The 24,629-nt window shown below is 41.8% G+C and overlaps 1 protein-coding gene across 4 annotated transcripts in view; it reads right to left on the reverse strand.

Moving 5' to 3' along the window:
- Positions 1-24,629, reverse strand: part of CACNA2D3 (calcium voltage-gated channel auxiliary subunit alpha2delta 3) — a 774,612-nt gene that overhangs the window by 371,566 nt on the left and 378,417 nt on the right. For all 4 annotated transcript variants that reach the window (XR_013229020.1, XM_077325515.1, XM_077325514.1 and 1 more), the window contains one exon: positions 17,206-17,280. Coding sequence is in view for 3 of the 4 variants with exons in the window: in XM_077325515.1 (XP_077181630.1) it covers positions 17,206-17,280 (75 nt within the window). In the remaining variant the exon portion in view is untranslated. The remainder of the gene's footprint in view (positions 1-17,205; positions 17,281-24,629) is intronic.

Consider the following 24,629-nt stretch of genomic DNA (forward strand, 5'->3'; position numbering starts at 1 on the left):
GTCAGCTAAGGATCTCTCAGACCGCCCTCTGAAACAGCATCCAAATCAGAATCAGGCTTAGAATGACATCTCTCCTTAATGCAGATCAGATCGCTCTCACCTGCTGCTGGCCAATCAGAGCACTCAGAACAGCCTATTGCTCTGGTTTTCTCTTGCTATGAACATTTTAACCCTTCACTTACTTGTTACTTTTACTTCAGCATTTGGAGCTTTATTTTTATACTGCTGTCCATCGCAACCTGCATCAGAAGGCACTGGCAATCTCTTTCATTGAGATCAATTTATGATCTATGAACTTACAAATTTTCACTTTCACAGAATGCATTGTCAACTGGAACGGGTAGGAATTTAAGCATCTGGGGTTATATAAGCAACTGAAATACTTTCATTTCAGGTAGTGGTTTATTGCAAATATTTTCCTCGTTAATAGAAAATGCTTAAATCAGGATCGTGATACAGATGGCTGCAATGATGGACATAATACAAGAAAGAGAAAGTCAGATTGTTCCATATTGAAAAGGTCTGCCTTCTGCTGATACAGCTCTTTTGAAATTCTTCATATCAATTATGATGGAAGAGGGGAATTATTTTCACCCATTACCCAACCATTATCCTGAAGCACTGTTCTCACACTGGATGAGGACTCCACAAAAGCATACTAACAGTGATATTCTGCAAGATCAAATAATATTCTAACATGATATAGGCAGAATGCCAGTTTTGTATATACACAATACAATGTACAGTTTCTTTCTAGTGGCCAATCTGAAGTGAGGGAGAAACACAGAAAGTTCACTTCCTCATCACAAATGTAGAATAATGCAACTGGATTTTCCTGTACAGAACAGGCAAATCTACTGCTATAGTGCATTGAAAGTATATTAGTCATTCAGTGTGTTCAAGTCTCTGCCATGCTTTGACTTATAGCTAAGGTGACCAGATTTTAACATTGGTAAAGCAGGATACCATTGACTGGGGAGGGGGGGGGGCTTGATTAAAAATTTGGTCTGTATGGAGCAACAAAAATTTTCATAGAATGCATAGAATGCAAAAATAGTATTGTAATATATATATTTTAATTTCAATATAAGTACCATTTGCCAGGTGTCCACAGATGTCCCTCCAAAAGTGGGACAATCTGGTCACTTTACTTATAGCTATAGTATAAAAATTACCAGAATGGTTACAAAGAGTACTCAGACTGGTTGGTCCTAATAAACTATTATTTCACTTTCTCTTTAGCATTCCATATTTTAAAATTCTGTTTTAATTATAATCAAAAACTCAAGACACTACCCGCTGACAACTAAACATGTAGTAAATCTAATTATTTCAGATGTAATTTCGTTACCTTCAGATTAATTGCCATTTTTATCTGTCAGAATTTCTTACGGTCACTGTATGGAATACATGTGAGAACATAGGGGCTTTTTGGACGCCTTCAAAATCGCACAATGGTTGCCAATTGGAAACGCTATTGATTTGCCATAACGCACGACGTCGTAGACAATCTGCCACACACCTGAAACCAATCTGCAAAAAGCGCTTCCTTGTAGCGCTTTCAGGGGAATCCCAAAAAGTGGATTCACCCTCCGGAAAGCGCTACACTCTTGCAACCAATCTGCAACACTAGCGAAAAAGACCTGTGCGTTAACATTGTTGCGGTTTCTTCAAAGTCCCTCCTCCTGAGCCTGTCCTCCAAACTTCCGGCGAAGCAATCGCCATTTTTTTTTCTCCGAGCGAGCGGGGATAAACGCACCAGCGAGCCTCTTTCTGTTTAGAGGCTTCCCTGGCTTCAGTCCTTCACCTTTAGTCACTAAGCACAAACCACAGAAAAGCCCGTTTGCTGATGTATTTTCCCATTAATTTTTACACATTCATTCAGCCGAAAATCAGGCCCGTGAGAGGGGGGGGGATTTTTTTTTTTCACTCGAGGCAGCGTGGCAACGATCATATGATCAAACGACAGCTCAAACACATTAGGCAGCTGGATGGGTCTCTCCGTTGCAACGAATCTACACAGATTCGTTATAATGGGTCTGTTTTTTTTTAAAGGGAAAGGGGCTGTTTGGGAGCATGCTAACGGCTGCCCATTGGCTGCTTGACGGCCAGGGGCGGGACGAGCTTGGCAATAGCGCTTCCTTTCTAGCGATTTCTGCAGAGACCGGAAGCTGTGGGAAACGCTACAAAACGCAACTGGATTCCACTACAAAGGCAGGTATGCATATCGACGAATTCCACTATTTTAAATGGCGATTTTTCATTCAGTGACCAATTTGCAACAAAGATCCCGGTGCGTAAAGCCCCATAGAATTTTATTTGATGTTAAGGAACAGAAATGTCCCTTAAAGAAAGACATGGTCACCAGCTATCTCAAAAAAAAAAAAAAAAAAACAGGCATAACTGCTCATTGAAAATAATTCCCATTGTTCTAGCTGTCAGGCAAGAAAACTCTGTTGTTTCCTTGCTTTATATTCACCAAAACAGGGTGGCCTATACCCTGATTCAGATGCTGTGATGCTAGGCCAGGGGTAACTCAATTTGAGGAGCTCGGGCAGAAAACTGGCTGGAAGTGGACTTGTTAAACTCAGTGGCATTAGTGCATGCAAAGAAACCCTCAATCTGCTCCATTCAGAGGCAGGGGAGGTGTTAGATCTGACCACCCTCTAGAGTTTATACCTCAATAGCTTTTGTAGGCACTCCCTGCCCCCCCCCCCAAAAAAAAAAGTGGTTTGGCAGCCAGGTACAACAGTTAGACCATGGAGGCTTTCTGAGAGCTCAATGGTAGGCTAGATTACTGTTATTCAAAGAGATTCTGCAAGACTACTGTCTAGCTCCAGTTCTTCCAAAGCTTCTCAGATAGCTTATTGTAAAAAATGCCATAGGGAGTAGATCAGGTTGGATTGCTCAGGAGAGTCTTCTAAGTGCATACCATAGCTGTTATTTGGCTGTCACAGGACAGAGCAACCAGTTCCCAGGGTTCTACTGCTGGTTCCAAGATGAGAAGATGTAAAAGTCAACAGAAACTGGCTGAGAAGCTTAACAGGACTTTGAGACAATTAATTGGCTGAGTTTATTCAGCCATTATCTCCCAAAATGCGAAGCATTTTTCCTCACCTTCTTCAACAGTTCCATGTGCAAACAGCCTATATCTTGTCTGTCCTTCCTTATAGAATATTACTTTCTTCCCTTTTACCCCAGAATATATATTTTTCCTTCAATCTTAAACACTGATGTTTCTTCTGAGATTCCCTGCATGATAAACTGCTGTCCTTCCCCCCACTTCATTCTCTATCTATATTATTATAGAGAAAAATGCAAATACTGTTACTTTAAATCTGCAGTTGTATTAAATCAGTCATCTAATTCCTAAGAGGTAGGGAAATTGTAATATGGAGTTTCTCAAACATGAAATCCTCTTGGCCCCAAAAAAACTGGTATGAAAGTCAGCAATTGCACATGTTTGTAATTTGGCAGAGAAAGTACAGACAATGATAAAATACTGTCTGAACTATTTCCCACTTTGGAGAGAGAGAGAGAGAGAGAGAGCACATTTTACAAATTGGTACATTGCAAGGCAAGACTGGTTTTATGACAGACCACAAACCAGACATGCATTATACAAATACTTTTTAAAAAAGATAATTGAATGTATAAATTATTTTGCTCTTGCCTAGGAGCATACATTTATTTTGAATATTTCACTAGAAAATAATTGTAAAATGTAATAACATTGCCCCCTTCCAATGAGTGTGGGGGAGAAGCAAACAGGATTATGAATGCTGTTCATGATCTTCACACATTGGTTTTATGGCCTACATTGAACCAAAGTTTTCTGATTGCATTAAGAGAGCACCATACATGTACAGCTGCATGTGCAGAGGCTACATGAAAACATTCAAATTAACATATGGGTTTTTAAAAAAGGGTCCCAAAGCCTCCAATCCTAAGAACACTTCCCTGGGAGTAAAGTCCATAGAACAGGATTTACTATGGAATAGAGTTCAGCCTCTGTTTTAAAAATTTCCAAAGATGGAGAACCCACCATTCCCTGAGGAAGCCTGTTCCACTAAGAAACCACTCTAACTGTTAGGAACTTCTTCCTGATATTTCAACAGAATTTCTTTTGAATTGATTTCATCCCATTGGTTCTGGTCCGTCCCTTCGGGGCAAGAGAGAACAACTTTGCTCCATCCTCTATATGGCAGCTTTTTAAATACTTGAAGATGGCTATCATATAACCTCTTAGTCATCTTCTCTCCAGGCTAAACAAACTAAGCCCCCCTCCCAACCTTTCGTCATACATTTTGGTCTCCAAACCCCTCACCATCTTTGTTGCCCTCCTCTGGACACACTCCAGTTCAACTGGGGTGCCCAAAACAGAACACAGTACTCCAAGTGAGGCCGAACCAGAGCAAAGTGAAGCGGTACCATCACCTCCAGTGATCTGGACACGATACTCCGTTTGGTACAGCCCAAAATCCCATTTCCCTATAATCTCCGCCATCCTATATTGGTGTATATGGTTTTTCCTACCTAAATGATGAACTTTACATTTCTCACAATTGAACTTCATTTTATTCAGTTTAGCCCAGTTCTTGAGCCTATCAAGATCATCCTGTATTCTGATTTGGTCATCTGTTGTGTTTGCTACCCCTCCCAGTTTAGTATCATTTGCATATTTAATGCATACACCCTCTAATCCCTCATCCAAATCATTAATAAATATGTTGAACAACACAGGCCCCAGGACAGATCCCTGGGGAACTCTAATTGCCACTCTGCTCCAAGAGGATGTTGAAGTATTAACAAGTACCCTTTGGGTATGATCTGTCAACCAGTTATCGATCCACCTGACAGAATTAGGATCCATACTGCATTTTACCAACTTGTCAGCAAGAATATCATGTGGATGGTAGGTTGAGTGGTAGCTGGGAAAGGGAGAAGGAAATGGGAGAAGGGGAGAGGTTGTGGATTTTCAGGGAGGAAATAATGGCTGAGGGGGAAGTTAGATGTTCCCTTTAAGTTCTTCAAGTCCCCCACTTGGCAATGTGGCTGCAGACCAATGCTGAAGTGCCTGCAGTGCCTGCAGACCACTGCAGGTCCATGGACTCCTGGTTGGGAATCTATGGGTTAGAGTGTCAGGCTAGGACAGGGTTTCCCAACCACAGTACCATGGTACCACGAATGCCCCTCAATGGTTCTGCAGGGGGGGGGGTGTTGCAAAACAATGGCTGGGGAGAGGCTTCACACCTTGTGTCTGCTGTTTCCAGCTCCAAGCAAAGAGGGAAATTTTTTTTTTTTTAAGTTTTAAAAATTCTACCATTGTTTGGCCTGCCCTCTCAAAAGTAGCCAATTATGGTCCTGAAGGGGGTGGGAAGGAGAGGCACCCCAACCATTTAAACCTTTGCCAGCCGATGGTAAGGAGGCATGGCCACTGGGCATAACTTCCTGGTACCTAAAAGCCGGAAAAAATATTTCAGCAGTACTGCCAAAGTCAAAAAGTTGAAAAACGCTGGGATAGGATATAGGAGACCATGGTTCAAATCCCTACTATGGAAATTTGCTGGGTGACCCTGAACCTCTTGCTCTCTCTTAACCTAGTCTAGATCATAGGGCTGCTGTGATGATAAAGGAAATCATGTGATGAAAGGGATTCAGAGGGAATGAAGTGATGCCTAAAATCTTTGTTAGGATGGGGGGATTTTTCTGCAAACTTGATGGAACCCTTAGGTTTACAGAAAAATCTGAAATCTTAAAAAAAAATAGAAATTTATGAAATGAATACACACTGAGCTCTTTTGAAACAAAATTCTCAAATTTTGGTTGCTATTTTATGGAATCATTAGGCTACCACAGCCATGGTTTCTATAAATCAAAAAGTGGTGTGAGGGTAAACTGGGAAGCCAAAATAACCCTGGAAAGTACCCTGCTGTTTTCCCTGTTACATCCCTTAATGGAGGAAGCATTCACTGAGTCTGCCTGATGTTGCATGACTAAATCAGGTCCAGTGATGGCCACCAGCAATTTGCTGCTATGTAACTCAGCCAGGTTTGATGGTTGTCAGGCATTGTACTACCATGCAATTTGTGCAATTCAGTTATCTAACTATTCAGTGAGGTCCAACAACATTCACCACATAACTTGTACAAGTCACCCAAAGTACTTCCTACCTCACATCTTGGCTGGATTTTTCCTGGGAAAGGGAAGGAGGGAAGGGCAGAAGGAAGTAGGAAAAAAGGAGAAGATACTGGGTCTGCAGAAGGCAAGAGCAAATAGTGTGGGGAAAGATATACAGGGGAAAAGGAGATTCTCCCATATCCTGCGTATATGGGATATAAATCCAACATTCTTAAATTCTAAATGTTATCATTTAGAGGTAGTCACACCAAGAGTTCTCTAATGTTCCACATAAAATACCCACGCATAACAGGTCACATGTTTTGTATATGATCCAGTGCATGCAGAATGTGGCATGAAGGATATACGCATAAGACACCTTCCTGATACAATAATGTCTGTTCCTTTTTTGCAATATACTAATCAACTTAGAATAGAAATAAGATGTCATCAGAACAACAATGAAAAAGAAATTGGCTCCATGTGAAGTCATTATGGCATTTAATCTCAATTGGAAACATATTGATATCACATAAGTGGCATCCATTTCATAATCATATATATACTCTGCAACAGTGTTCAAAATTATAACAGAAACCATGCATTATGGGACTAGGTGGCCTGTTTTTTTCCTAAGTGTGTTCTACTACTTGCTGTTCACATAAACATTTCAAATGCTTCAACAACTCCCTGTCATATCTGACACTAAACTTGCCACTTATAAATTTTGTTACAACACTTTATTCAACTCAGATGTTTCTCAAATGCTCTCTTTCATAATCAGCTTATAAACTGACAAATGAGTATTGCTCTCATTCGAATAGTGCCCAGCTTAGCTAATTACTGGAATGCATTTTTATTCCAAGATGCTTATAATTATGATGGGTGGGTGGGATGCATGTGGACTGAAAGCCTGTATATAGCTTTCACCCCAGAGGAATGGAAAGTTGTTTATGTTAGGCATGCAGAGGAACACTGCATGTCACTCAGTGGGTCTATATAGGTGAAGGTTTAATGAGTGGATTTTCCTCCACTGCAATTATAATTTTCCCCCAGACAGAAGTAGTCATTCCAAATGTCATGTTGCTCTTTTAGGAAACGTGGCTGCCTGCCCACCTAGCAAGGCTACTACCATACTGAATGACCTGCATTCAATTCTCTAGCATTTCCCTGTTTCCATGGAAGAGTTAGATGCTTTAACCTTGTGGTAAAGCATCAATGATAAACTACATGCATTGCTCATAGAAGCCAGATACTCAGCCTGTAAAAAGACAGTTATGTATGTTCTTGTGTAATGTAGTGATGAACCCATCTTACAGAACTTTTACCCTGTGCAATCACTACACTTAACCATACATATGGGGAAAAGTTGCTACACACTATCCTCTCAGTATATGCAACTGTCATTGGGTCTGAAAGAGGCAAAATGCAGGGGATTTTCACACTCTTTATAAATAGTGAGATACTTACCTTTTGTTGTCATAATATTCTGGCCCCTCCACATGACCTCACAAACATGCAGTGTCTGAGCAGTAAACAGCTGACTATATCCTCCATTTTAAAGCACTAGTTGGTGAATCCAAAAAAATGGATTCACCAAGATATGTAGCAGTACCTACCAGAGAGCAACCAGCAAGGCCACCAGCAAAAAAATTTATGGAGGCAAAGAAGTGCTATCTCCACATCCAAAGTCCTACCCTTGCACCTGCCCCCTCTCCCTCCTCCCGGGGATGGGAGTTTTTTTTTTTTAAGTGAACTGCCTGGAGCAATGAATAGTTGTTCTATTGTGCAGGCAAAGACAACTTTTTTTAAGTTGTAGCACAAATCATGCCTGTCTAAACTCCCCACCCCCCAATCAGGAATGAGATTTCTTTTTTAAAGAAGCAAGACCCGTGATTCCATAAGCGGTGGCAATAAATAAGCTCTATGCATCTATGATTAGATGCATAGGTATTTCAACAAAGAACTATTGATTTTAAAAAATTAGCAGGCATCGTGGGCCCTTTAAAGCATGGAGAAAGGGTATTGGCTGCCTGACTCGATTGATAAGTGGAAAAGAATCAGGTTGCTCTCTTCTGCCATTTCCAACAACATTTGTGTAGGGAGAGAAGCATGAAATGGTGTCAGAGAACGAGTCAGCAAAAAAGGTGAGGAGAAGCCGGGAGGCATGATTATATGTAGCGCTACACCACTCAGCTGACATAACGCTATTTTTAACAACGTGCGGAAATGCCCACAATTTCAGCTTCTGTTCATGCAGCCCAAATATCTGGAAAAAATATGGTTCTGGTATGCATTTATCAAGATTGAAAACACTTTCAGACAAAATGATCACACATATTGGGAAGATAATATATAGCATTCTCCATGTACGAGTAATAAAGCATGTTCATATACATGATAAAGTGACTTGAAATGGCTTTTGTTTACCTTTGATCACAATTAATTACTTTCTTCAAATTACAAGAATTTTTGGCCCAACTTTCTTCAGATACTAAAAGTTAATTTCCAGGAACTCAAGTGGACATCTGGTGAACCCTAGCATGACTGAGTGTGATTATCTGAGTGTGTGTAAAGATGTATGTTCTTCCATTCTTCTCATGAGTCATGTATTATGTCATAAAAACATTACATCCATGGTAAACGAAACATCATGAAGCCTTCTAATTTCTTACCTAAAGATCCCTATATTTGTGATATATTTTTGTCCTACAAGATGATATTTATGCAGTTATTCTCCAGCCTGCTCAACAGTTTAATTACTGTGTTACCGAATGCTAATTAATAAGTACAAAATGGACTAAAGTGGCATTAAGCAAGCTGTCAATTTGCCATTGCTTAATGCCATTTGGCAAACGCAACACACTCAGTCTGTCAAAAATAATTCAAATCAACAAGCAAATGGCAGAACTAGGAACAAAGTCTACATTCCCCCAGCAATATTAAAAGTACTCCAACTCTACACTTCAGTGTCATATGGACTGCAAAATGGAGCCATTGGAGAATTAAATGTGGCACATCCTAAACTCTTAACTGCTGAAGCAAGTCAGTTTGAGGATGGATGAGTTACATTGCATAAAGATGTTTCTACGTAAAGGCTGTATGAATTGATTTGGACCCTCCAATTCCTTTCTGCTCAGTTACAAGGCTAGTTCTAGAGAAAGGGCTCTTTTTTCAAAGCAAGGTTTCTGAAATAAGGGAGTCACAAAAACCAACCCAGAGCAGATATTAGGATTATATCCTAAAGCAGAGGTCCCCAAACTTTTTGCAGTTGAGGATCGCCTCCAGGGGTGGGAGAGAGCCGGCGGCCTGGGTGCCGCACACACGCGGCAGTTGCGTGCAAACACGCATGCACAGTTTGCCGTGCATGCACGTTTGCACCAACATGCGCAGCAGCTCCACACGTGCATAACATGTGAATAACATACCAAGGCATATAATTGATAGAGATTCTACAAGAAGAGATATCAAAGGAAAAAAGAGACTGCTAAAGTATCTTATGAGAAAGTAGTTCGGCAAGGCTGTATACTGTTGTCTTGCCTATTTAACTTGTATGTGGAGCACATCATGAGAAAGGCGGGGTTAGATGAGTCACAAATTGGGATCAAGATTGCAGGGAGAAATATCAACAACCTCAGATATGCAGATGATACCACTCTAATGGCAGAAAGTGAGGAGGAACTAAAGAGCCTGTTGATGCGGGTGAAGGAGGAGAGTGCAAAAGTTGGCTTGAACCTCAACATCAAGAAAACAAAGATCATGGCATCCGGCCCTCTCAATTCCTGGCAAATAGATGGGGATGAAATGGAAGTAGTGACAGATTTTATTTTCCTGGGCTCCAAGATCACTGCAGAAGTGGACTGCAGCAAAGAAATTAAAAGACGCTTGCTGCTGGGGAGGAAAGCTATGGCAAATCTAGACAGCATCCTAAAAAGCAGAGACATTACCCTGCCAATAAAAGTGCATCTAGCTAAAGCTATGGTCTTCCCAGTTGCAATGTATGGCTGTGAAAGCTGGGACATAAGGAAGGCTGAGCGTCAAAGAATTGAGGCTTTTGAACTCTGGTGCTGGAGAAGACTCTTGCGAGTCCCTTGGACTGCAAGGCGAACAAACCGGTCAGTCCTAGAGGAGATCAGCCCAGACTGCTCCTTAGAAGGCCAGATCCTGAAGATGAAACTTTGGCCACCTCATGAGAAGGAAGGACTCCCTGGAGAAGAGCCTAATGCTGGGAGCGATCGAGGGCAAAAGAAGAAGGGGACGACAGAGAATGAGGTGGCTGGCTGGAGTCACTGAAGCTGTAGGTGCAAACTTAAATGGACTCCTGGGAATGGTAGAGTACAGGAAGGCCTGGAGGATCATTGTCCATGGGGTCGCGATGGGTCAGACACGACTTTGCACCTAACAACAACAACAACAAAGTATCTTAATATATCTCCCCCACACTTTCTTTCTGCCACAACAAAAAGATAAACAGAGGAGAACTGGGCTCAGAAGCCTCCTCTAAACTCAGTGTTCATTGGTGCTTTAGGGAGAAAAGGAAAGCATGTGCAACTGTAACCTACTAATAATCAGTGCCCTCTGCAGAGTACTCGGCTAGCATCAAAGAAAAAGAGATGGAAAAATAAAATATCTAGAATCATATTAAAATATCTCCTCTGAAGCACCTTCAACGTCATTCCTTTCCTCACCCTCACCCCTCAAATCCTATGCCGGGATTTAAGAATGTGGCTTTCTGACAGAGGTGTTTTTGTTTTGTTTTTTGTGATAGCCCTTACTGATACTGATTATTGGCAGCTTTTCAGGGGGCTTTCCCAAGACCTGATCCATGTGCACTGACTTGCCCCACTCAGGAAGAGAGTGGACCTCCTGGAGCCATTACACCACACTAGATCTGCAGAGGGGAAGAGGGATTGATAGAAACTGGCACAACCTTATATATGAGTACGGGGCCTTTCTTTAACGCCACCCTACCCCCCTCTCCCAAAATTGCATATTTCCCTTTCCTTCTTACATAAATTCTTGAGTAGTCAGTAAACAATGATCTCCACAGATCTAAGAATTGATATTATGGAACTTGGAGAACTGAAAGCTACATGGGTGTTAAATTTCTTTAATATCCCAAAAATGTTTGTCTTAATTGACTTCAACTCTAGTCTTAGCTACAAATCTACAACCAACTAATAATAAAGTTCATGCTATATACAGCTGTGACGGACAGGATGGGTTCTGCCTTTCTCGAAGAGCAACCAGTGAGAGAAGATGGAATGTTGAGAGGAGACTTGAAAAACAGCAGGTGAAAAATGGCATCTGTCTGTGGATGTGGGAGTGTGAGAGACAGAAAGAACCTGAACTGCACGATGGTCACAACTATCATAGATTTTAAGAGACAAGAAAGGTGGCGAGTGTGACAGCCAAACTATGTATAGTGTGTATAATAATAATAATAATAATAATAATAATAATAATAATAATAATAATAATAATAATAATAATAATTGGTTCTTATATGCCACTTTTCTCTATCTGAAGGAGTCTCCAAGCAGCTTACAATTGCCTTCCCTTTCCTCTCCCGACAACAGACACCCTGTGAGGCAGGTGAGACCCTAATATCACTGTTCAGTCAGAACAGCTTTCTCATTGCTGTGGCGAGCCCAAACTAACCGTGCATTAAAGGGAAAGCTGCCCATTTAAAACAGAATCTGCTTGTGAACAAAGGGTACAATGAAGTCATGATATATAACTAATACATTAAATTAAATATCACAAATGATCTGCTACAGAAAAATGTTCTAGATACGTATTAAATACGCTGTGTCAAGTAAAGAGACTTATGGGACAGGCTGCAAAACATTCGTTGCTATCTAAGACAACATCATGAAAGAAAACTGTCCATCCATGATTGTCTATCTGCTAAATCCACCCACCCTGGAAATCTATATGCGGCAATGAAAGACAACCCACAGGCAAGGCAGAGTTGTTCCTGAAGGAACAGCAAGTTCATCTTGAGTCCATTTTCAATTTTTACCTGCCACATGGGTGGCCTTTTCAAACAGAAACGTGTGGCACAGCTCCATGTAGAAAGCCATTTGTGTGAAGTGGCTCCCCTCATGGTTTGGGAGACTTCAACCACACCACCACAAGTCTCCACAATGCTTTCAAAAGACCATCTGGGGAAATGAAATTAATGGCTTTGCTGGAGTGCAGAAAAGTAATGGATTCAACAGAGGTCTTTGTTTCTGTAGCCAAGAAAAGAAGTTGTTTCCCACTATTTTAACCCCTTTTTAGATTCATCAGTTGGGTAAGCTTTTGTCCATCTAGAGCAAATCCTCTTATTGAAACATTGTTAATTTTAAGCAAACTCCAATTTATCTATATTTCTTTTGCGCCTAAAGAAAAGTGACTCTGTGAGTTTGAACTCTTGCATAATCTCAACAACAGATGGCTGTTCTACCTCATCTTAATATACAGTCACCTAGTTCACTGAAAATCCCAAAGCATTACTGCTCTCGTTAACGCACTTACAAAGTAGGGTGGATGACATGTTCTGCTGTTGCCAAGTGCACTGGACCACTTCATGGGTATCTTATTGCTTGCACCACCCTTTTCTTTGCTTATATTCTGACACTAAACACATTTTTTTTCCCCTGGCAGCCTGGATATGTTCCTGGTAATATTGTTACAAATCATCCAAGTGAGGAGCTTATCTGGAAACAAGCAGCAAGAAAGACCAACAAAACAAAACAAAAGGCTTAAAACAAGTGACTTGTCTTATACAATGGAAGCCTGGAGTGAAGCCAATTCAATAACTGACAATAAAGGCTGAACCAAAAATATTTAAATAGGTCTCTTCATCTGCATAACTCCTTTCCTTGAAAGAATTTGGGGTGCTGTATATAGTTCTTTCCTCCTCCAAGTTTTCTACTGGTGCTTTGTATTGTTGATTTGCTGGGTTTAGGCAGTTTATCCAATCTTCCATTTATATTGCTGCTGTTATTTAGATTGCACTAAGGAACCTCAAGGAGGAATGTATCCTTCCCTCCCGCCTACAGCTCTTTACGTCACCCAAAAATCTGCTCCAGAAGGTCTTGATGCCCTTATGTTCAGTGTACCACCATTTGCTAGATGTGCCTTTCCTTCATGCAAGTGTATCTCTTACAACAGTCAATTGTATCTTTTGCATATTTTACTTTTCTGTGTCAAATTGTTTACTTTTCTGTATGAATGTGACCAATATTACTAGTACTTGAAATGATAATAAAGGCTGTTGGGCCACATGATGAAACCTTTGGGTTCATAACCATTGGGTAGATATTATGATGTGGAATTTGGAAACTATGGCATCAAGTATGGTTTTCTGAGTCAGTAAAATCATGTCATATCCAGAAGCTGGGGGTCTTTTTGATAAGGTGAAAATGTGATTAGGGTTTTCTAAGGTGGGGCTGGGGTTCTCTCAGAATTACTATTGGCTCCCAAGACCACAAATCTCCTTGAGGAATTGGCCACTTCAAACAGTGAGCTCCATATTACATAGTCTAGGATAAATGCAAGTCCTAGAGAGTAGCTACAGAAAGTGGATGCTCAAGGAATTCTGCTTCTCCTGTGACATCCCAGACTGGGTAGAACTGAAATTATTGTTGGTAAAGATAGTAAAGACCAGTTGGAGAATGAGAGAGGGGTGAGACAGCTGTTTATGTTTCCTATGGACATTCAAAGTGGATTTTCTCCTTAATACTGAGAATAACCTGAAGAAGATTTTTGTATTAACATGACTGAATAGCAGCCAGTTATACAAGCACTAATAATAAGGCCCATTGTTACCATGGGCTCTAGAAAACTGGAGCAATATCCCCTGGGAAAGATGGTGGGAAGAAGGGAATGCAGTTGGCAGACATACTAAGGCAGCTGGCCCTGAGGTTGCCCCTGCGCTGTTCAAGTCTTGGTTGGGGAGGGAGGGGGTCCATCCACTGGGCCTCCAGAAGACTGGCATGGCTCCTTGACAGGGATGTGCTGCCTGGGTCCAAGGCCTGAGATGTCCAGGCCTGGCAGCTCTTGGGGCTGGTGAGCACATGCTGAGGTGGCCAGCACTGGGGCTGCCCCCATGCTGGCTGAGGATTGGTTGGGGGAAGTCCATGTCATTGGGCCTCTGGAGCCCCAGCTTAGTTCCTTGACACAGACACACCAGTCAGGTCTGAGGCCTGTCTGGGCCTGTCTGCTTGGCAAGGGAGCACAAGCAGGCAGCTCCTGGGGCAGGTAAGTGCACTCTCAAACCCCCTTCCATCTTGCCAGTGCACATATAAAGAGGGAGAGGGCACACATGGTTGGGTGGAGCTGGGGCGCTCTGCAGAGGTTGAGCCTGGGACACGCAACCTGTGCAGACATGCCAGGTAAGCATGCAGGGACTGAGGCTCCCTTTTGTCCCAGCAGCCACTGGCAGGCAACACAATCCCAACCAACCTCAACCAAAAGCTCCTCACCAGGAGCAGCATCAGCTGCATCTACTAACCCTATCCAGACTTGGAAATAGAAAAAAATCCAGGACAGAAGAAAGCGGTTGCTCCCTGAGTGGGGCATATTTGACCAATTGGGAAAAGGCAGTACATTACATAAGCAGTTGCCAGACAGATCTCTTAGACTGCCTTTTCCTATTGGTTGAATACACCCCACTCAGAGCCCGCTGTCCCGTTTTAAGGAGTGCATCATCAGGGCCACAGGGCGAGAGATAGTTATTTCAGATCAAAGTTACTAAGACATAGCAAACACTTGTATATTAAAGCCTACAAGTGATATAAGATGGAATAAAAAGATGGGAGAAGTAATATGATTTGTAAAGTTTACAGCTTTAATTTTGGAGGGAGAAAATAACATCACAGAAAGGAGTAGGAAGAATTGACCTTTCACTTGGGTGTGATGACACATGGCAGGACATCATATCCCTTCTCAACTTTTTCTCCAAACTCTGCCCTCTTCAGACACTGTCCTGGTCACTAAATATTCAGCAATTTCTTAAGATTAAGGTAGCAATCTAACATGTGACTGAAGACAAAAAGTCAATGAAGCTGATCTAACTGTATCTTTTTAAAAGATGCTTATTAACATTTATGCCCTGACCCAGCTAGCCTGATCTCATAAGATCTTAGAAGCTAAGCAGGGTTGGCCTTTGATATTATTTGTGTAGGGGACCACAAAGGAAGTACAGGGTTGCAACATAGAGGCAGGCAATATCAAACCACTTCTGAACATATCTTGCCTTGAAAACCTCACGGGGGTCACCATAAGCCAGCTATGACTTACTGGCATTAAAGAAATGCAACATTTTATTTTTTAATTATTTATTTTACTAATAGTGAGATTTCAGACTAAGCTTGAAGATGAAATTGATAAAAGCTCGTGTGAAAGGGTACAGAGGAGAACGACGAAGATGATCTGGGGCCAAGGGACCAAGCCCTATGAAGATAGGTTGAGGGACTTGGGAATGTTCAGCCTGGAGAAAAGGAGGTTGAGAGGGGACATGATAGCCCTCTTTAAGTATTTGAAAGGTTGTCACTTGGAGGAGGGCAGGATGCTGTTTCTGTTGGCTGCAGAGGAGAGGACATGCAGTAATGGGTTTAAACTTCAAGTACAATGATATAGGCTAGATATCAGGAAGAAATTTTTCACAGTCAGAGTAGTTCAGCAGTGGAATAGGCAGCCTAAGGACGTGGTGAGCTCCCCATCACTGGCAGTCTTCAAGCAAAGGTTGGATACACACTTTTCTTGGATGCTTTAGGATGCTTAGGGCTGATCCTGCGTTGAGCAGGGGGTTGGACTAGATGGCCTGTATGCCCCCTTCCAACTCTATGATTCTATGACTCTATGATTATATGAGGGAGCATTGGATACCAAATCTGGCATTGTATTGGAAGATTAACATTACAACTCTCCATCTAAAGAATTTCAATCACATGTACTTTACTCTTCTACTGAGCATGGTTTGAAGCCTTCTAAAACCTAACTAGGCATTTCCATCTTAAATGATTTTCCCCTAATGGAAGACTACTTTAGCTTGAAGAAGAATATATTCCACCATGCTTATAGTGCCCATGGACTCCCAAGAAACTAAAGGGACAGAGTTATGTAGCTGGCCGCATTCCATAATTATATGAGCATTATATGGAAATTTATTTTGGTACGACTATTTATCTTTCCCTCCAGTGTATCCAGAGGCCGCCTTTTGGACATTCCCTTTGCGGAAAGGTTGTGCCTTCATGGCTGTGGTGTACCTGACCTTCACCTATTGAAGAAGTGCCCTAGATTTCTCCACTTGCAAAAATCACTAGTTAAATTTTGGAGAAAATTGAAATCTACTAGTCTAGACGAGAAGGACACAATGCATAAAATCTTAGGTGAAAGTGATCCGGAGATTATCCGAGAAGTAGCCAAGGTATTGTTAACAATACAAAGGGTGAATTGCTCATATCTGAACCCTGTACTGGCTAAGAGCGTACCTTTGTGAGCCCACTGTGGACCGCACATTGCAATATGGCCATCTTGTAACATTTGTGTGTAGTTGGAGGATTTTGCATGTCTCTTGGTCGTGCTGTTTTGGTTGCACCATTTTATCTTTTTTAAAATCACTGTTATGCCAATAAAGGTATTCTGTATTCTGTATTCCATAATTATACTTAGGCTTTTGATTTGATACATTACCTAGTAATGTTAAACTACCTACATTCTAAACTACTGCCAATTGTAAGAGGGGAAAGTTTTAATCTAATGCTTGCAGATCTTGCTACAGCACTTTTCAAAGCAAGCAGAACTCACTGTAGTCTGATGAAAGTCTTAATGAAACAATTATTCTATTTGTCAATTGTTACCTCCCCCTAACACACACACCCTGGAAGAAATTTGAACAAATGAACTGAAATATCATGGCCAATGAAGTCCTCCTTGATCACATAAGTAACTTCTTTCTAAATGGGAAGATGTAACAATTCATTTCATCTAATAATGGGATTTCATTAATTGGGAATAAAACCATTATGCAACCATGATATTAATCACACATGGGAGTCTTCCCTGCTTTGTGTCATGCTCATTCTTTTTTACCTCTTTGTTGGCTCTGTCAGCTTGAACTAATGTCCCATTCAGGCATGGTTCAACGTAATGGAGCTCTTCATTGTACTGCAGACAGAAAAAAAGAGAGTAAACAAAAGGTGGAACATTTAATATAAGGCTTGAAAGATATCATTTAAGTTAATGATAGCAAATTATGGCAAAAATGCATCTGACCCTAAAACAACACAGAATTCAATGTTTCTGTTTCAAATGCACAAACTTTCCTTTACTTAGATAGGAACCCTGTAGCACTTTAGAGACCAACAAGATTTGTAAGAGTAAAAGCCAAAGCTCATAGCCCCAAAATCTTGTTCATCTCTAAGGTGCTACTGCATTCTAATCTAGCTGTTCTACAGCAGACCTACATGACTATCATCTGAAACAATCTTCCTTTACTTAGAGGTTTGAAAGCTGAAATCGTGGAGCATCCAAAGATGGTTCAGAAAATGCCCTATTGCTCATTCATGCCTTTCTGCCCAAACAGGGCCATCAAGGCAATGAGAAATATTTAGAAAGCCAGTCCTCAGGTGCGACATGAAGGTCCCTTGGAATTATAAATGGTCTCCAAGTAAAAGAGATTGGAGAAAATGGCAACTTTGGAGGGTGGACTCCATAGCATTATATTCCACTGAGGTCCCTCCCTGCCCCAAATCCCGCCCACTCCCATCCCCAAAGTCTCCAGGTATTTCCCAGCTCAGAACTGGCGACCCAATTATTATTATACATTATAAAGCACATCATAAAGCCCCAAATAAAACATGTATCAAAAAGCAGCAATGAAAGCAAGCAGGAAGATGAGTTCATTGAGGGAACACCATACAAACAAACAGTTGGGCGACCTTAGGCTAGTCACAGTTCTCTTAGGACAGTTCTTGAGAAATTCTGCTAGACCTCTCTCAGCCCCACCTACACACAGGTTGTCTACTGTGGGAAGAGGAAGGAAAAGGTGTTTGTAAGCTGCTATGGGACTCTTTTCGGTAGTGAATAGCAGGATATAAACACATAGATTGCTTGTTTAGATACAAGCATTGATCAAAATCAAAATCACATCAAAATCACAAGATGTCATAGTCCCATTGTATATGGCACTGGTCAGAGGACACCTGGAGTACTGTGTGCAGTTCTGGAGGCCTCACTTCAAGAAGGACGTCGATAAAATTGAAAGGGTACAGAGGAGAGTGACGAGGATGATCTGGGGCCAAGGGACCAAGCCCTATGAAGATAGGTTGAGGGACTTGGGAATGTTCAGTCTGGAGAAAAGGAGGTTGAGAGGGGACATGATAGCCCTCTTTAAGTATTTGAAAGGTTGTCACTTGGAGGAGGGCAGGATGCTGTTTCTGTTGGCTTCAGCGGAAAGGACATGCAGTAATGGGTTTAAACTACAAGTACAATGATATAGGCTAGATATCAGGAAAAAGAATTTCACAGTCAGAGTAGTTCAGCAGTGGAATAGGCTGCCTAAGGAGGTGGTGAGCTCCTCCTCACTGGCAGTCTTCAAGCAAAGGTTGGATACACACTTTTCTTGGATGCTTTTGGATGCTTTGGGCTGTTCCTGCATTGAGCAGGGGGCTGGACTAGATGGCCTATATGGCCCCTTCCAACTCTATGATTCTATGATTCTAGGTATAATCAAAGAAGGAAGGGAAGGAATGTATGTGAAAGGAAGGGACAGAACAGGGGGAAGATGGCTGAGCCTTATTCATGTAGCGCCAAAATATGGTTTATCATTAATTTGAACTCAGCCAAGATGTGAATTGATGGCTGTTAATAATGTTGTACCTAAGTAGGAGCTCTGTACACAAACCTCTTTCAAACAATGAACTTCTAGCCACAGATATTAAACATAGCAAAATCTTGTATACAGGTATGGGTCCTTGCTCCCCCCCCCCCCCCGTATCTTTGTTCAGAGAGAAATAAGTCAATGTGGAGGTCCTCAGTAACCATTTCTTTTCTCCCGGCATTCACAAGCATTGAGGAAATGGCAGGTCCAACAGGCAGTAAATAAAAGCCACCAAATGATTTAGTCCAAATACCTCTTTTCATCTCACATAAGAATGCAGTTTAGCAGTGATTCAATGCTGGCACATGCTTTCCCTCTTATAATGCTTGCCAGGGAGCATTGTTGGCTCATATTCTGTTCTGCACTCTCTTCAACTAAGTAATACTCTGGCATGCTGTCAGGCCAGAGTTTTACTTAGAAGCCCCCTGCCTCATTGCAACCCAGTATGTACTGGACATCTGTCTCCATCACGCAGTGCTCTCAAACAATCCCTAATTAATTAAATCGGCATGTTTACTATGGATCATGCCAACTGCTACTGCATACTAATATGAATTAATAATACTGTATGGATTCAAATAATAATTTCTTTGATATTATTATGATTTGTGGCCAGTTTCTATACAACCCAGTTTGTGTGTGTCTAAAACAAATGAATTTATTTTGAAAACACCCAGTCAGAAAACAGTCATTTTTCGAAGGTAGATTTATGGGCACCTTTATATTCCAGGCCCAGTCCCACAGTAAATAACATACCCTTTGTCAAAGGGACAGGATGTTTTTCTCCAGACCTGTGGGCAACCATACATAAAAGGTCTGTAGGGTCATTACAATGCATAATGGCAGTTCAATAAAGTGCCCTATACCATCTTTTACATCAGGTAGTGGAAGAGTCAATACCAACTAATCATGGTGTATTGCTAACCAATGATTGAATTTCTGTGAGGTTTTGTATGGTATCAGTCTTGCTAGTCTGTACAGTTTTTGCATTTAGTCACAGAATATTTCACAATAAGGATCTCTATGATCCAAACGGAGTTGCCGTATTTTGTTTACTTGGCAATCCTGCTCTATACTGCACACCCTCAAACTTACATCCTTTCCATATGTTCAGGGCTCTTAATTCTCCATAGCCCTTTTCTTCCTCCTCTCCCACCTCCCTTTTCTCCTTCTGGGCTACCTATTCCGCCATCATTCCAGCCTTCTCTCACTCACTCTTCCTTTCGCCTAGAAGAGCCCCTCTTCCCTAAGTCACCTTCATTTGCTGCCCATCTTTAGAAAATATTTTCACTTCTGTGCACATGAAATATCCACCAATGTACCAGCCCAGTTTGCCTGGCTTCGCTAGGTTCTAGATGGGAAATGACCCCACTGTTTTTCATCAGCACATTGCTGAATCACTTTAGTTGGCAGGAACTCTAGTGATAATGTGTCACATTCCTCCCCAAGAGCTGTGCTATGTCAGCTTCCTGCTCTAGTTACAGTGGCTGCTCCTTTTACCAATAGGGTTGCCAAAGTCCTGTCCCCCTTAATAGAGGCTTAATATGATGTTATTATTCAGGTGAGGATAATTACCTTCAAGCCATTAAAAGCATCAACTTCCCATTCCTACACATGAAGCAAAAGGGACAGGATCTATTCCCCCCCCCCCCGGCAACCATATTTGCCCACCTGCAAGACACAAGGGGATATTTTCCCACTTTCCAAGCTGCTTTTCTGCCTGCTCAGGTTAAAACTTGGCTGCCTACATGCTTTCCCCCTCCCACCACAGGTGGAATAGTACACACAGGGTGATTTTGAGCAGAAAAAAACATCTAAAGGGTTAAGCAGTCTTTTTGCACCATCTTTCCCACTGGCAATCTTCTCATACCTGTACTTTATTAACTGGAAAATACTACCCACGCTTGGTGTGTAATGCCTAATGTGGTCATCACATACCATTTTTGACTTACAGGTAAGTTCCCAGTGCATCACTGCCCTGGAGGGCTACTGGCAACTCGAAGCAAACAGAGCCGTGCCCCGTAGCTCTGTTCCACATTGCAGGGGCTACAAAGCCTGGTTTGTTCCAATGCCATTTGGACCCCCCAGTTTATGCCTGTTCCCCATTCTCTCCAGAAACGGCCCTTAGCTTATCATTCTATAATATATTCTGAATACAAGTTCAGTCCCTGACATCTCTAGCTAAAAGTATCTCAGTTATAGAATTCTGAGGGCCATTTCGCACGGCTTCAAAGTAGCACAATGGTTGCTATTTGGAAACGCTACTAATTTGCCATAACCCACGACGTCGTAGACAATCTGCAACAATCCTGAAACCAATCAGCAAAAAGCGCTTCGTTGTGGCGCTTTCAGGGGAATCCAGAAAAGTGGATTCACCCTCCGGATAGCGATACACTCCTGCAACCAATCTGCAACAGTAGCGCTAAAGACCTGTGCGTTACCATTGTTGCTGGTTCTTCAAAGTCCCTCCCCCTAGCTCTCTCCTCCAAACTTCCGGCGAAGCGATCACCATTTTTTTTTCTCCGAGCGAGCGGGGATAAACGCACCGGCGAGCCTCTTTCTGTTTAGAGGCTTCCCTGGCTTCAGTCCTTCACCTTTAGTCACTAAGCACAAACCATTGAAAAGCCCGTTTGCTGAAATAAAGTCCCTTTATTTTTTACAAATAAATTCAGCCGAAAATCGGGCCCGTGAGGGGGGGGGGGGATTTTTTTTTTTATCACTCGAGGCAGCGTGCAAACGATCATACAATCAAACGACAGCTCACATTAGGCAGCTGGATGGGTCTCTCCGTAGCAACGAATCTACCTAGATTCGTTGCTATGGGTCGTTTTTTTTTTTTTAAACCTTTCTTAAAGGGAAAGGGGCTGTTTGGGAGCATGCTAACGGCTGCCCATTGGCTGCTTGACGGCCAGGGGCGGGACGAGCTTGGCAATAGCGCATCCTTTCTAGCGATTTCTGCCGAGACCGGAAGCCTGTGGGAAACGCTAAAAAACGCAACTGATTCCACTACAAAGGCAGGTATGCATAACGACGAATTCCACTATTTTAAATGGCGATTTTTCATTCCGCAAACAATTTGCAACAAAGATCCCTGTGCGAAAAGGCCCTGATACTTTGACAGAGAAGAAAACAGGTTCATATGTGTATTGTCTGCAGATTGTAATTACATCATCTTTTAGCTGACCACTTGATGCATATTAGATTATCTCAAAATAAACAAAAGTGACAGTTTTCAATGAGTTCCTGCATCCCTCTAGGTCTAGGACAAAATAATCATGATATTTTATCATGTCTCCTGCAATCAGCTACAGAATAATTTCAATTAAACCAACAACTTTGTGATGTATTTTAATGCATTTTCTTAGGTTTCAATCTGGGACAGAATTAGCACTCTGTTTTTATGACAATATTGTTAATTTAACGCTTGATTTAGGAATTTTACTTCAAAGGAGTCTGAAAAAAAATCCCTTTTTCTTGCTGCCAACATCTCTGTTCATGCACTGATGATATGACTTTATATTTTAGCATGGACTATAGAAAATCAAGCACTTTGTTTAACAATTGCTTTTGTAATTCAATCATCTAGTCCATCAATTTTAGATAGATTTTGGTATACATTATCCATGAAAGTGAGAAGTGATTTGTTTTTACATTAACTTTTTATGCTAATTCTCTGGAAAGGCTTACCATGGGCTTTTGTGAGCCATTTATTTGTCAATAGATTAAGCAAAAAATTATTGGAGTATGAAATGGACCCAATATATATCAGGCAAATAACTCATATAACTGTATAACTGAAATATTTTTCAATACTCATCAGGACACTTTAAGAGTTAATTGAATTTTTAATTTTAATTATGGTCATGTATACGGACCATAACTTCCATTACTCTTAATGAGAATTACAGAGCTAATTCTCAACACAGGTTACTGAAAATACAAAGTAAATGATTGCAGTGGAATATAGAAATATTTGAAAAGTCAAAGGGCTTAGAAGCATATAAGTGTGCTTGGGATTGCACTGAAAGCTTTAGCTGCAGTCCTGTCTCAAGTTGTAACAGGAACCATGTTTAATAGCTCAAAAAGGAACTAATAAAAAAACAGACTGGAGACTCTTTAACAGCTTGCCATGTAATACATGCAGGGTCGTTGGCAGGAGGACAACTGGAAGAGTCAAAATTTAGGGGGCTGAAGTCGGCTGTATCAGGCTGTATTCATGATTTTTTTTTTTTTTAAGAAAAATGCTAACACACTTCTGACTGTAACCAGTAGGGTTGGCTCAACTTTTCTGAGAAGGTTTCCAGAAGACCAAGGGTAATCACTGCTTTTCACATCTTGCTAAACCCATCAGCCAAGCAAGCACTGAAGGCAAGACCAACCAGGACAAACTCTGGTTATTGTCAGGAGGGAGTCTATTGTCAGGATGGAGTCTATCAGGGGTTAGTAGCCATGGTAACTGAAAGGAACCTCCACATTCAGAGGCACTAATCCTCTGAATCCCAGAGCCTCTATGCTCAGTTTTTGACCACTCAGAGTAACTATTGTATGAGAAGGATGCTGGACTATGTTCTTATTTGTTTTTTAAAATTCCTTGCAGCTTTTAATTGGCTTCTTTTTAGACTATTTTGTGATGAAAAACAGAACCATGTTTTGAATTTCACTTTGGTTTCTTTGTTTTTTTAAGGAACACATAGTGAGAAGCAGAATTCCAAAAATGCAGGCACTGGAGAGATGCAATTCCTAAACACATTTTCCTGAGCAAAGTTCCATCAGTTCAATAGCGGGCCAGGCATTTTTCCAGCTTCGCCAGGCCCGACTACTAGTGCCCTACCTGTCCCCCGAACACCTAGCCACAGTGATCCATGCAACGGTCACCTCCAGAATAGATTTCTGTAACTCGCTCTACGCGGGCCTTCCCTTGTCCTTGGTCCGGAAACTCCAGCTAGTGCAAAACGCAGCTGCCAGGGTCCTCACTGGTACACCTTGGAGGGCCCACATTCAGCCAGTGCTGAGGCAGCTGTACTAGTTGCCAATTGCTGCCCGGATCCGGTTCAAGGTTTTGGTTTTAACCTTCAAGGCTTTACGTGAGTTGGGACCCACATACCTGAGGGACCGCCTATCGCCCTATGCTCCCCGCAGAGCCTTACGTTCTGTGGGAGAAAATCTGCTGGTCGTTCCCAGGCCCAGGGAAGCACGCCTGGCCTCGACCAGGGCCAGGGCCTTTTCGGTCCTGGCCCCTACCTGGTGGAATGAGCTCCCGGGAGAGCTGCGGGCCCTGCAAGATCTTCCATCATGCCGCAGGGCCTGCAAGACGGAGCTCTTCCACCACGTTTACGGTTGAGGCCGAGGCTAACATCTATGCCCCCCCCCCGGGGACCTGGGACCCAGGACCTGGGATTGAGATTGGGGATTAGTACCATCAGTATCCCCTCTCCACCTGCTTGTAGTAGGAGGGGGAGGTTGATAAGCCTATCTTGCCAGGTTAGCTTGCTAACCGATAATGTTATATTGTAATTGTTGTTGAGGGATTTTAATGGATTTTATTGGGGGTTTTAAAATGTTGTAACCCGCCAAGAGCCGTAAGGGAGTGGCGGGCAATAAATCGAAAGATAATAATAATAATAATAAAGTAAAA

This window comes from Paroedura picta, chromosome 3, assembly GCF_049243985.1.
Source record: "Paroedura picta isolate Pp20150507F chromosome 3, Ppicta_v3.0, whole genome shotgun sequence".
Classification (NCBI taxonomy): Eukaryota; Metazoa; Chordata; class Lepidosauria; order Squamata; family Gekkonidae; genus Paroedura; species Paroedura picta.